The 13,362-nt window shown below is 38.3% G+C and overlaps 2 protein-coding genes across 4 annotated transcripts in view; both read right to left on the bottom strand.

The window, feature by feature from the left end:
• Positions 1-12,251, bottom strand: part of LOC132145434 (E3 ubiquitin-protein ligase TRIM35-like) — a 188,556-nt gene extending 176,305 nt beyond the window's left edge. Inside the window, exon 1 of the mRNA XM_059556515.1 lies at positions 12,200-12,251. The gene's annotated coding sequence lies outside the window, so the exon portion shown is untranslated. The remainder of the gene's footprint in view (positions 1-12,199) is intronic.
• The window catches only part of LOC132155035 (zinc finger protein 271-like), an 84,633-nt gene that overhangs the window by 39,146 nt on the left and 32,125 nt on the right, over positions 1-13,362 (bottom strand). For all 3 annotated transcript variants that reach the window (XM_059563837.1, XM_059563997.1, XM_059563915.1), the window contains exon 5: positions 4,140-4,301. In XM_059563837.1, the coding sequence (XP_059419820.1) occupies positions 4,140-4,301 (162 nt within the window). The remainder of the gene's footprint in view (positions 1-4,139; positions 4,302-13,362) is intronic.

Raw genomic sequence — 13,362 nt, 5'->3', positions numbered from 1 at the left:
TAATTGTAGAGCTTTTATAGAGGTGGCTGGAAGACCTGTCAAGATAGCACTGCAAAAATCCAGCCTTGATAGAACAAGAGCTTTATGTTGTGTTACATGTTCTAAAAGAAAGGGCATGGGCCCGTATTCATGAAGATTCTTAGAATCCTCTCAGAAAACTCTTAATTTACTCCGAGTAAGGAAAAGACAAAAACTTTCATCTTAGTGAGTTGGCGGGGTTGACCCCGTTGCTATGTATGCCACAACCTTTTGAAGACTGTGATTGGAGACTGAGATTGCCATTTTGCATTATTGACACATTGTTTTCCTAATGAATGTTGTTCAGTTGCTTTGGCGCAATGTATTTTGTTTAAAGAACTATATAAATGAAGGTGACTTGACTTGACTTGATTGGTTGCTTGTCCAAGAAGGAATAAAAGAGTGATTTTAAGTATAGGCTCTATTCTAATCCTTCACTTTGAATTTACATGCGTGATTTTTCCTATTTGACCATTCTCACAAACACACACCCATATTATATGGGTGTATATAAATCCTTTTTTTAATTTACCATGCTTTGATCAAACATGTAATCAAAACCAAGAAGGGCGAGAAAGCCCAAATAGACAGAGGAACAGTGTTTACTGTTAGCCCCGCTAGTGGATGAATACAAAGCCATTCTTAAAGCAAAATATGGGCCAGGTGTCACAGCAAGGGACAAGAAGCAGACATGGGAGCGTATAGCACAAATGATTAATGGTTCATTCCCCCTGCCTGTACGCAACAATGAAGACTGCGAGAATGCTGGTATATGTTGCAATCAAAAGTATACTTTGGCCTTTACGAGATCGGCAACAGGCTGTTTTCTGCCTTATTACAACTCTCTGTTGTAGATTTGCACAATGTAATTAATGTGAACATATGAAGTCTTTTAAACACCCGTTAAGACAGGCCAGATATGCTGAAGACGGACGCACAGAGAAAAATACTGTAGCAGGCAGATCACTCACTGTTTATGATGCACAAAATATTGGAAGAAAATCTTCAATATTTATTTAGGGGTTTATATGAATGCGTTTCTGAGGGGAGCTGACTGTCTTTTGAACAGTTTATGTGGTATAGTTTCACAAAGCTTGGCAGAACATTATTTTTGCTTCAAATTGGGTTATTAAATCAAATTATGTGTATGATTATTATTATATAAATAAATGATATGAAATTCTATAAATTATATGTATATGAATTATATAACTAAAATTAAATAAATTACAGATTTAGGTTAAATAAAGATGTCAGTCTTTAATGTTTTCTTATTAGGAAACAAATCAAAGAAAAAAAAACTAATTCTACTGTTTTAAATATTCTGCATGTTGCTCAAAAACAAAATATATTGTGCCCAGCGGGAAAAATATATATATTTTTTACCAGTCATTTAAAAATATCATTTCAGAGCTGTAACAACAATACCTTGATACAGTAAAACCATGATATTTTTGCTTAGGATTATCATACCGTCTAAATCTCATACTGGCCCATGCCTATGCAAATGATACTTAATGTAACAATAAATAAGACTAAGTTTGATACTTGAATATCTTGCCTATTTGAAAAAGATTCCTAATGCACTTTGGGGCTCCAGTAGGTTGGCTCTTGGCGTGTCAAGATAGCATTCTGGACCCAAGATGGCGCCGTGCATGTGGCAACCTGTTGCAGCAGCTCTGAATGTTTTTAACCTATTTTATTTTTTAATCTTCTTAATTTTTTTATTGATGTCTGAAGAATGCGTTTAAGTGTGGACCCAAGCTATTGTGATTATTTTTATTTTGGTGTTCTTGATTGGAACTCTGGTGACAGTTTCAGGAGCACCAAACTTTAGCTCCATCATTTATTCAAAAGAACAATTATTAGCATTTCAACATACAGCGATGTCATCTGTACTTAGAATGGAGATTCCTATGGAACTAAAGAGGAGGAGAAGAGGGTGTAGAGCTGGAGTAAAGCACCAAATGAAGAAAAGGAGACATAAACCATTTTTACCTGTGATTATCATGGGAAATGTCCGGTTGCTTGGGAACAAAATGGATGAGCTTACGGAACTAACAAAGATTCAACGGGAGTATCGTGAGTGCAGTTTTATGTGTTTTACGGAGACTTGGTTGAATGAGAGAACGCCGAATTCTGTTGCAAAACTGGATTGTTTTCATCTTGTGCGAGCGGACAGGTGTGCTTTGGAGACGGGATTGTTAATGAATGCTGGTGCAATCCGAGTCATATCACGGTTAAAGAAAAACTGTGCATTAAGGATATTGAACTTCTTGTGGTGGGTCTGAGGCCATATTACTTGCGAAGAGAATTTTAGGCATATAGCCTAGCCTAATTCACTTCTTAATACTGTTTGCAAGAAACAGCAGTCTTTCAACTTGATCTGGATTAAGTGCGGCTCTCTTTTTATTTACAATGTTCCCCGAGGTGGAGAACACACGTTCGGAGCGCACAGACGTGCCTGGCTACTAGCTCTTATTCGCTTGATTTGGTCATGGGCCTATGCTACAATATGTCTAGAGTTTCCTCTACTGGATAAGATGGCAAGGAATAAAATAAAAAACAAACGGTCTAATCATAGACTGTAAAAAATGCGCTACACATGGCATTTTAAAAACCGGATATTTTATTTATAGTTTAATTACGGATATTTCACAGCATGTTCGAATGCATATTCGAATATCGAATAAAAAGTGACAGCCCTAAACATCATTTGGGCTTTTGTGGTAACTTCCACAGCGGGTCCATTGCGCTGGCGCTGCCTCGGTCCCGCCGCGTCCCGTGTGAAGAGGGACTTGCGCAGGGTGGGTCGAGATGGGCGGTAGGGGCGCAGCGCTGCGAGGCTGCAGCCTTTTCTCTTTTTTGGGTGTTTTTTGCAGTTGGGTCAGTGCTCGCGTCGTGGCGATTCCACATAATTGTGAAATCCAAGTAGAAAGGTTCGAAATGTATTTATTTTATTGTTTTATAATCGTTCTGTTTTCATTAGGAATCCTTTAAGAACTTTTTACTGATATTAAGCAGATGTAATGTCTAGCTCAAAATGTTATGACATTGTATGTCACAATTCTAAACTGCATATATATATATAGGTCTTTTTATAACATACATTTTATATGTATTATATATTTAACTAAAGGATCCTGCAAGCACTTTAATTTGCAGTTCCCAATGTGTTCTGGTTAAATAATTTAATCGTCTGTCTGATTACGTCTTTAATTGATTTTTCCTTACATTTCTGCCATATGTACATAAACTGACAGTCACCACTGATAAGCAACTACGGTACTAAATATTGTAGACATGTAATTTTCTGTAATAAAGTTGCTTTGCAACGATTTGTATTGTAAAAAAGTGCTATACAAATAAACTTGAATTGTGTTGACAGTTGCTGACAGTATCGCAATTTAACGCAACCACTCTATCATGATATGCATCATATCGCTAGATTCTTGGCAATACACAGCACTAATGTATGTATATATATTTACAGACACACATACACAGAAAACAAGTAGACGGAATAGAAAAAAAGACCATAGAAAGCTAGTGTTTTGAAGAGGGCTATGTTCTTTTTGTTTTGTTTGAGAGTAAAAGTGATAGAGGGCCAAGTACTTTTTTTCCATAAAAAATAAAACAAACAGATAAAATAGAATTAGAACAGAGAGTGCTAAACTTACTTATTTTTATTTGTTTCTTTATACAGTACGTCCCTGAAACTTTCCATGAATGAGGTATATTGATCTTCAAATTAAGATTTTTTAAACATCAAAGTTTAAATGTGTTTGATCAACAACACAATTGTCTAACATTTTTTCTTTGCAAAAAAATACCCAGTTCACAGGAAGTGTCCTGAAGTATTATAATGATATTTGGCGTGCTGTCCGAGGAACGCCCCGAACCTAGAGTAACCCCCCCCCATATAAAAGTGTAATATGAGCTCTAAGTGGAGGAGATGGGGTGGGGGGGGATGCTGATAAACCTTCAATGGATAGAGGTAAGTCAGCTGTATTTATACCCTAGTGTTGATTGTCTTAAGTGTGCTCCACCTGTGCTAATTAGGATCTGACGTGCTCCTCCCGAACCTTGTTAATAAAATATCATAAAGAATAAACACCAACCTGTTAGTTCTTCAGTATCTTCAGTGTGTTTGATTCCGCAGGGTTCTGGATCTCCCATCTCCTCTCTTTCCTCTTTAATAAACTCAGTCTTTACAGATTTATTCCTGAAGCTTTGATGCTCATCTTCACTTGTAAACTGATGGGAATAATCCAGCTGAATTTCTGTGTGGAAGCAGCAGATTTACCATAATCAACAAGAAATCAAGAAGTGTTCTCTCTTTGTGAATCATTATATCACTATATTAAAAAAGTGTTGACACAAAAGTAAGAGTGTAAAGCACATCCGTTTAAAATGTTAATTCAGTAACACTGCTCTCGATTGCTAATGCACATAATCTATGTATTTCTAAATAACAGTAAGAATGAACAATGAAAGCATAAACAGAAATCTGCTGACACCTATCATCATTAACAGCTACAGGTAAATGACTACACTAGAGTATTTACTGTATCTTTCTCAGTGTTTCTACGGTTTATCAGCCCTGTTTCATCTGCATCAAGCTTTGAACTTGTTTAAATCAGAAAGTAAGTTGTGTTCTTCACTTAACTCAAGTGCTTCACACTGTCCAACAGCGACACCCACTTGGACTGCCGGTGTCGCTTTTGGACAGTGTTTTCTCGGCTTCCTGTTAGCCTTGCTGCTGCTTATTGTAGCTCCGTGTAGCTGTTTTTTTCTCTAGAGTCTTCATCTTACTATCACTCTCTGTTGTTTAAAGTGATAATATATAACTTAATTCCCAACATATTTCCGATATTATCGATTAATCTTATCAGATTCATTTTGATCGTTCACTTTAATTTTAAATCTGTGAGTGCAGTGCATCTACATTGTGTTAGCACTCGTTAGCCTGTTATTAGCATTTTCATTCATACCTATCACGGTTCTCTTTTCTCCTCTCCAAACTCTCGCTAATCTCTCTCTCTCTCCAGTTTTTCACAAGTTCATCAAACAACTGTGGTAAGAATATTTCATCAAATATTTCATTTGCTGTTGCTGATGAGGGATTCACATGTAATAAATGCAGGGAAATATTTAAAGTCAAGTCAAGTCACCTTTATTTATATAGCGCTTTAAACAAAATACATTGCGTCAAAGCAACTGAACAACATTCATTAGGAAAACAGTGTCAATAATGCAAAATAACAGTTAAAGGCAGTTCATCATTGAATTCAGTGATGTCATCTCTGTTCAGTTAAATAGTGTCTGTGCATTTATTTGCAATCAAGTCAACGATATCGCTGTAGATGAAGTGTCCCCAACTAAGCAAGCCAGAGGCGACAGCGGCAAGGAACTGAAACTCCATCGGTGACAGAATGGAGAAAAAACCTTGGGAGAAACCAGGCTCAGTTGGGGGGCCAGTTCTCCTCTGACCAGACGAAACCAGTAGTTCAATTCCAGGCTGCAGCAAAGTCAGATTGTGCAGAAGAATCATCTGTTTCCTGTGGTCTTGTCCTGGTGCTCCTCTGAGACAAGGTCTTTACAGGGGATCTGTATCTGGGGCTCTAGTTGTCCTGGTCTCCGCTGTCTTTCAGGGATGTAGAGGTCCTTACTAGGTGCTGATCCACCATCTGGTCTGGATACGTACTGGATCCGGGTGACTGCAGTGACCCTCTGATCTGGATACAGACTGGATCTGGTGTGACCTCAGATTAAGAGAGAAACAGACTAATATTAGCGTAGATGCCATTCCTCTAATGATGTAGCAATTACATCGGGTGTTATGGGAAGTGTTTCCGGTTCCGGTTTACCTAATTAATGCAGCCTAAAAATCCTTTAATGCATCAATCCTCCTGCAAGAGTCTGTCTGCCTCCTGAACAATGTTAGGTAGGTTATTCCAGAGTTTAGGCGCCAAATAGGAAAAGGATCTTCCGTCCGCAGTTGATTTTGATATTCTAGGTATTATCAAATTGCCTGACTTTTGAGAACGTAGCGGACATACAGGATTATAATGTAAAAGGAGCTCACTCAAATACGTTGCTAAATAAGTTGCTAAACCATTCAGGGATTTATAAGTAATACGCAATATTTTAAAATCTATACGATGTTTGATAGGGAGCCTGTGCAGTGTTGACAGGACCGGGCTAATATGGTCATACTTCCTGGTTCTAATAAGAACTCTTGCTGCTGCATTTTAGAAATATAGAGCTGAGTATCATCAGCATAAAAGTGAAAGCTAACAGCATGTTTCCTGATGATATCTCCCAGGGGAAACATGAAGCGTGAAGAGTAGCGGCCTTAGTACTGAGCCTTGAGGTACTCCATACTGCACTTGTGATCGATAGGATACATCTTCATTCACTGCAACAAACTGATCGCGGTCATATAAGTACGATTTAAACCATGCTAATGCACTTCCACTGATGCCAACAAAGTGTTCAAAGTGTTCTTTTGTTGGTTTAGATGATTTAACAAGTTTATACAATTCTTCCTCTCCTATAGTAGAGAATGAGTGGAACTGTTCCTCAGGGGGGTCTATAGTGCACTGTCTGATGTGATACTGTAACTGACGGCTGAATGGTTGCAATTTTATCTCTAATAGTATCGATTTTAGAAGTAAAGTAGTTCATAAAGTCATTACTGCTGTGATGTTGGGAAATGTTGAGGCTTTTTTGTTCGTTAATTTAGACACTGTTTTGAATACCTGGGTTTATGTTTGTTTTCTTCTAAAAGAGAATCGGATCTAGCAGTTTTTAATGCTTTTCTGTAGGATAGGTTACTTATCCGCCAAGCAATACGAAATACCTCTAGTTTTGTTTTCCTCCAGCTGCGCTCCATTTTTCGGGCTGCTCTCTTTAGGGTGCGAGTATGCTCATACCATGGTGTCAAACTGTTTTCCTTAACCTTCCTTAAGCGTAAAGGAGCAACTGTATTTAAAGTGCTAGAAAAGAGAGAGTCTATAGTTTCTGTTACATCATCAAGTTGTTCTGAGGTTTTGGATATGCTAAGGAACTTGGATACATCAGGAAGATAACTTAAAAAGCAGTCTTTTGTGGTAGAAGTGATGGTTCTTCCATACTTGTAACAAGAATTAGAATTTACAATTTTGGCTATATGAAGTTTGTACAAAACTAAATAATGATCCGAGATATCATCACTTGGCTGCATAATTTCAACACTATCAATATCAATTCCATGTGACAGTATTAAACCTAGAGTATTTCTTCGACAATGAGTAGGTCCTCAAACGTGTTGTCTAACACCAATAGAGTTCAGAATGTCGACATCCAGCCATTGAGTGATGACAATCTGCTATGCATCTCGTCACCACGGTAAGCAGGGAGGGAACCAGAGCATATTACAGTGTCTGACTTCGTGCTTGCAAGTTCACACACCTCTTTAATGTTATTTTTAGTGATCTCCGACTGGCGGAGTCGAACATCATTAGCGCGGGCATGAATAACAATCTTACTGTATTTACGTTTAGCATTAGCCAGCACTTTGAAATTTGCCAAGATGTCAGGCGCTCTGGCTCCCGGTAAACATTTGACTATGGTGGCTGGTGCCTCTATATTCACGTTCCGTACAATAGAATCACCAATAACTAGAGCACTTTTATCAGGTTTCTCTGTGGGTGCATCACTGAGTGGGGGAGAACCTGTTTAATGTTTTGATCATCTGACGACTTCTCCCCCTCCTGCCTTCGACATCTCCATCCGGAACCGCTTCGCACCCCTCCGCGAGACAGGACGCGACACTGTGATCATCGGAGACTCCATCGTCCGACACGTAAGTGCTACGTTAGCCGAAGGTAAAGTGCACACTCATTGTTTGCCTGGTGCTTGTGTTCTCGATGTTTCTGCGCAGATACCCGCGATCCTGAAGGTCGACGAGAGCCCCAGAGCGGTCGTGCTTCACGCCGGGGTTAACGACACCACGCTGCGGCAGACGGAGACGCTGAAGAGGGACTTCAGCAGCCTGATCGAGACGGTTCGCAGCACGACGCCCGCGGCGACGATCGTCGTGTCAGGACCACTGCCCACGTATCGACGAGGACACGAAAGGTTCAGTAGACTTTTTGCTTTAAATGAATGGTTGTTGTCATGGTGTAAAGAACAGAAACTGCTATTTGTTAATAACTGGAATCTTTTCTGGGAGCGTCCTAGGCTGTTTCGCGCTGATGGATTACACCCCAGCAGAATCGGAGCGGAGCTGCTCTCTGACAACATCTCCAGGACACTTCGCTCCATGTGACTAGTAAGACAATTCTCTAATAACTATTATGATGAGTTTTGTTCCACCCGCTTAAATGATAAAAGTACTTGTGCTGTAAAAACTATTAAGACTGTGTCTGTTCCCCGAATAGTGAGGTCAAAATATAATGTAGGATCTAGAAAAAATCTTATCGTAATTAAACCAGAAAAATGTAAAGTAAATGAACAAAAACAATTTTTAAAGTTTGGGCTCATAAATATTAGATCACTCACACCCAAAGCAGTTATTGTAAATGAAATGATCACAGAAAATAGTTTTGATGTACTCTGCTTGACTGAAACCTGGCTAAAACCAAATGATTATTTTGGTCTAAATGAGTCTACTCCACCAAACTACTGTTATAAGCATGAGCCCCGTCAGACTGGTCGTGGAGGAGGTGTTGCAACAATATATAGTGATATTCTCAATGTTACCCAGAAAACAGGATACAGGTTTAACTCTTTTGAAATACTTCTGCTAAATGTTACACTGTCAGACATGCAAAAGAAATCTAATGTATCTCTTGCTCTGGCTACTGTGTATAGACCACCAGGAATTCCTAAAAAGAATTTGCAGATTTCCTCTCAGACCTTCTAGTTACAGTTGATAAGGCGCTAATCATGGGAGATTTTAATATTCACGTTGATAATGCAAATGATACATTAGGACTTGCGTTTACTGACCTAATAAACTCCTTTGGAGTCAAGCAAAATGTCACCGGGCCCACTCATCGTTTTAATCATACACTAGATCTAATTATATCGCATGGAATCGATCTTACTGCTATAGATATTGTACCCCAATGTGATGATATTACAGACCATTTCCTTGTATCGTGCATGCTGCGTATAACTGATATTAACTATATGTCTCAGCGTTACCGTCTGGGCAGAACTATTGTTCCAGCCACCAAAGACAGATTCGCAAATAACCTGCCTGATCTATCTCAACTGCTATTTGTACCCAAAAATACACATGAATTAGACGAAATTACTGACAACATGGGCACTATTTTCTCTAATACATTAGAAGCTGTTGCCCCCATCAAATTGAAAAAGGTTAGAGAAAAACGTACTGTGCCATGGTATAACAGTAATACTCACTCTCTCAAGAAAGTAACTCGTAGTCTTGAACGCAAATGGAGAAAAACTAACTTGGAAGTTTTTAAAATTGCATGGAAAAACAGTATGTCCAGCTATAGACAGGCTCTAAAAACTGCTAGGGCAGAGCATATCCACAAACTCATTGAAAATAACCAAAACAATCCAAGGTTTTTATTTAGCACAGTGGCTAAATTAACAAATTACCAGACGCCACCTGATTCAAATATTCCACCAACGTTAAATAGTAATGACTTTATGAATTTCTTCACTGATAAAATAGATAACATTAGAAATACAATAGCGAATGTAGATTCTACAGCGTCTAACACTTCAGTTTCATCCATCGCACCCAAAAATAAACTGCAGTGCTTTACAAATATAGGACAGGAAGAGCTAAATAAACTTATCACTGTATCTAAACCAACAACATGTTTATTAGATCCTGTACCCACTAAATTACTAAAAGAGCTGTTACCTGTAGCCGAAGAACCGCTTCTCAATATCATTAACTCGTCGTTATCTTTAGGTCACGTCCCAAAACCATTCAAGCTGGCGGTTATCAAGCCTCTTATTAAGAAACCAAAACTAGATCCTAGTGTACTGGCAAATTATAGGCCTATTTCAAATCTTCCATTTATGTCTAAAATTTTAGAAAAAGTTGTGTCTGCTCAATTGAGCACCTTCCTGCATAAAAATGATCTGTATGAAGAATTTCAGTCAGGTTTTAGGCCCCACCATAGCACAGAAACTGCACTTGTTAAAATTACAAATGACCTGCTTCTTGCGTCAGATCAAGGCTGCATCTCATTTCTAGTCTTACTTGATCTTAGTGCTGCGTTCGACACCATAGATCATGACATACTCATAGATCGATTACAAAACTATACAGGTATTCAAGGGCAGGCTCTAAGATGGTTTAGATCCTACCTGTCCGATCGCTACCATTTTGTTTACTTAAATGGGGTGTCATCTCATTTATCATCAGTAAAATATGGAGTGCCACAAGGATCCGTCCTAGGTCCCCTTCTATTTTCAATATACATGTTGCCCCTTGGTAATATTATTAGAAAATACGGAATTAGCTTCCACTGTTATGCTGATGATACTCAGCTATATATTTCAACGAGACCAGATGAAACTTCCCAATTATCTAAGCTAACAGAGTGTGTTAAAAATGTAAAAGATTGGATGACAAATAATTTTCTCCAATTAAATTCGGATAAGACAGAGATATTAATTATTGGACCAAAAAACACCACACAGAATCTTGTAGATTACAATCTGCAACTAGACGGATGTACTGTTACTTCCTCTACAGTCAGAAATCTGGGTGTTATATTAGACAGCAATTTGTCTTTTGAAAATCATATTTCCAATGTTACAAAAACCGCATTCTTCCATTTTAGAAACATTGCCAAGCTACGAAACATGTTATCTGTTTCTGATGCAGAAAAGCTAGTTCATGCTTTCATGACCTCTAGACTGGACTATTGTAATGGACTTCTAGGTGGTTGTCCTGCTTCGTCAATAAACAAGCTACAGGTAGTCCAAAATGCAGCAGCTAGAGTCCTTACCAGGTCAAGAAAATATGATCATATTACCCCAATTTTACAGTCTCTGCACTGGCTACCTATTAAGTTCCGTATCTGTTACAAATTATCATTACTTACCTATAAGGCCCTAAATGGTTTAGCTCCTGCGAACCTAACTAGCCTTCTACCACGCTACAACCCATCACCCACCCTAAGGTCACAAAACGCTGGACTTTTGGTAGTTCCTAGTATAGCAAAGTCCACTAAAGGAGGTAGAGCTTTTTCACATTTGGCTCCCAAACTCTGGAATAGCCTTCCTGATAATGTTCGGGGTTCAGACACACTCTCTCTGTTTAAATCTAGATTAAAAACGCATCTCTTTCGCCAAGCATTCGAATAATGTATCTCTTAAATTGTGAGTGTAGTTGCATCTGCATTTTTATTCTTTAGCTTGGGTTAAACTAATTTTACTTTGTTGGATCAGCAGCTATGCTAATGATGTCTCTATTTTGTTTCTATGTTTTGCCACGGGATTTACATCCCGTGGTAACTAGGATTTACACAAGCTCCAGTCTGGATCCAGAACACCTGAGAAGAGATGATGCTGACCCTCAGAGGACCCCAGATGATCCTAACCTTGAATCAACAAACAGAACTAACAATTATTGCTACATGTGTGACTGCATCCTATAATTACTATTAATTAATAATATTGATAGTTCATCATCTAGCTGACTACGTCTTGTATTATTATTATTATTTTTATTTTTCTAAAATCCTGTCAAACGTGCACAAACTACTAGCTACTACTAAATATTGTAGAAACATAATTTTCTGTAAAGTTGCTTTGTAATGATTTGTATTGTTAAAAGCGCTATACAAATAAACTTGAATTGAATTGAATTGATCGGAACAGAAGAGTGGTGTTTTGACCCATGACTACGCTGCCTCACCGTCACCCAGTTGCCCTGCTGCAGGGGCTCTGTTTCCGGAACCGAACAATGTACAGGAATCCCTGAGCTAGACGCATCCAAAGCCGTATCTAGAGCCCTAACATTCTTACTGTCCTCAATTAAAGTTTGGATGTGTGTCTCTAATTCTGAAATCTTCTCTGTCAGCCTAACTATTTCCCTGCATTTATCACATGTGAATCCCTTATCTGCGCAGAGATAGATAAACTGTACATATGGCAAGAGGTGCAAATAACAATAGCAGGAGAAGCCATTACTCACCGTGCTTGATGAAATATTCTTACTGCGGTTGTTTGATGAACTTGAGAAAAACTGAAGCAAGAGAGAGGAGAGGAGAAAAGAAAACAGCGATAGGTTCGAATGAAAACGCTAATGACAAGCTAATGAGTGCTAACGCTTTACAGGTGTACTGCACTCACGGATATAAAATGAAAGTGAACGATCAAAATTAATCTGATAAGATTGATCGATGATATAAGAAATATGGTGGGAATTAAGCTAGATTATCACTTTAAAAAACAGAGAGTGATAGAAAAATCTATCGAAAAAAAAAAAAACAGCTACACAGAGCTACGATCAGCTTCAGCAAGGCCTACAGGAAGAAAACACTGTCTAACAGCGACACATGCAGTCAGGGAGGGGTAGAGCAACAGCAATGTCCAAGTTGAAGAGTGATGGGCTAACACCCGATGTACTTGCTTTATCATTAGAAGAATGGCATCTACGCTAATATTAGTCTGTCTAAAATCAATTAGTCTAAAAATGCAGTTTCATTCATGTGTTGGGTCTACAAAAGACGCATTACGGGTTTCATATCTGCTCAGTTACAGTGTAGGGAGAAAGGGGCTGCCGCACACAATTGCCGAAGACGTGTGTTTGCCAGTGGCCAAAGAGATGGTGGAGTGTTGGTAAGATCGCCGCATCAATCTCAATATAAAACACTACACCATTCAAAACTTGATGTAAATAATATAAATGTAGCAAATAAATGTAACAAATGCTGTTCTTTCAGTTTATCCCCCCTAAAAAACTGTACAAAATATTCTCAGCTCTTTTCAACATTAATAATAATAATAAAAATAATGATAATGATAATAATAACAATAAATGTTTTTGTAGAAAATAAGATTGTTAAAAGCATTTCTGAAGGATTGTGTGACTGGAGTAATGATGCAAATAATTAGTTTGAAAGTCAGCTTTGATTGTTCCTAATAAACTGTTTAACTGCTCCCCCAAGTGGATATTAAATTATGTTGTGGGATAATTAAATATATTCTAAATAAACTACTAACATAAAATTATATAGATTTATTTTGTTCTCACATTCTTTCTTGTAACTCTTCCCTCTCAGTGACACAGATGACTGAGAGGCTCATTATGCAGCTCATTATGCAGCTCATTATGCAGGCCTTTGTCTTCTCAGG

The sequence above is a fragment of the Carassius carassius genome, chromosome 1, assembly GCF_963082965.1.
Source record: "Carassius carassius chromosome 1, fCarCar2.1, whole genome shotgun sequence".
Taxonomy (NCBI): Eukaryota; Metazoa; Chordata; class Actinopteri; order Cypriniformes; family Cyprinidae; genus Carassius; species Carassius carassius.
Note: the sequence above shows the minus strand (reverse complement) of the source record. Positions and strands in the feature narration are given on the sequence as shown.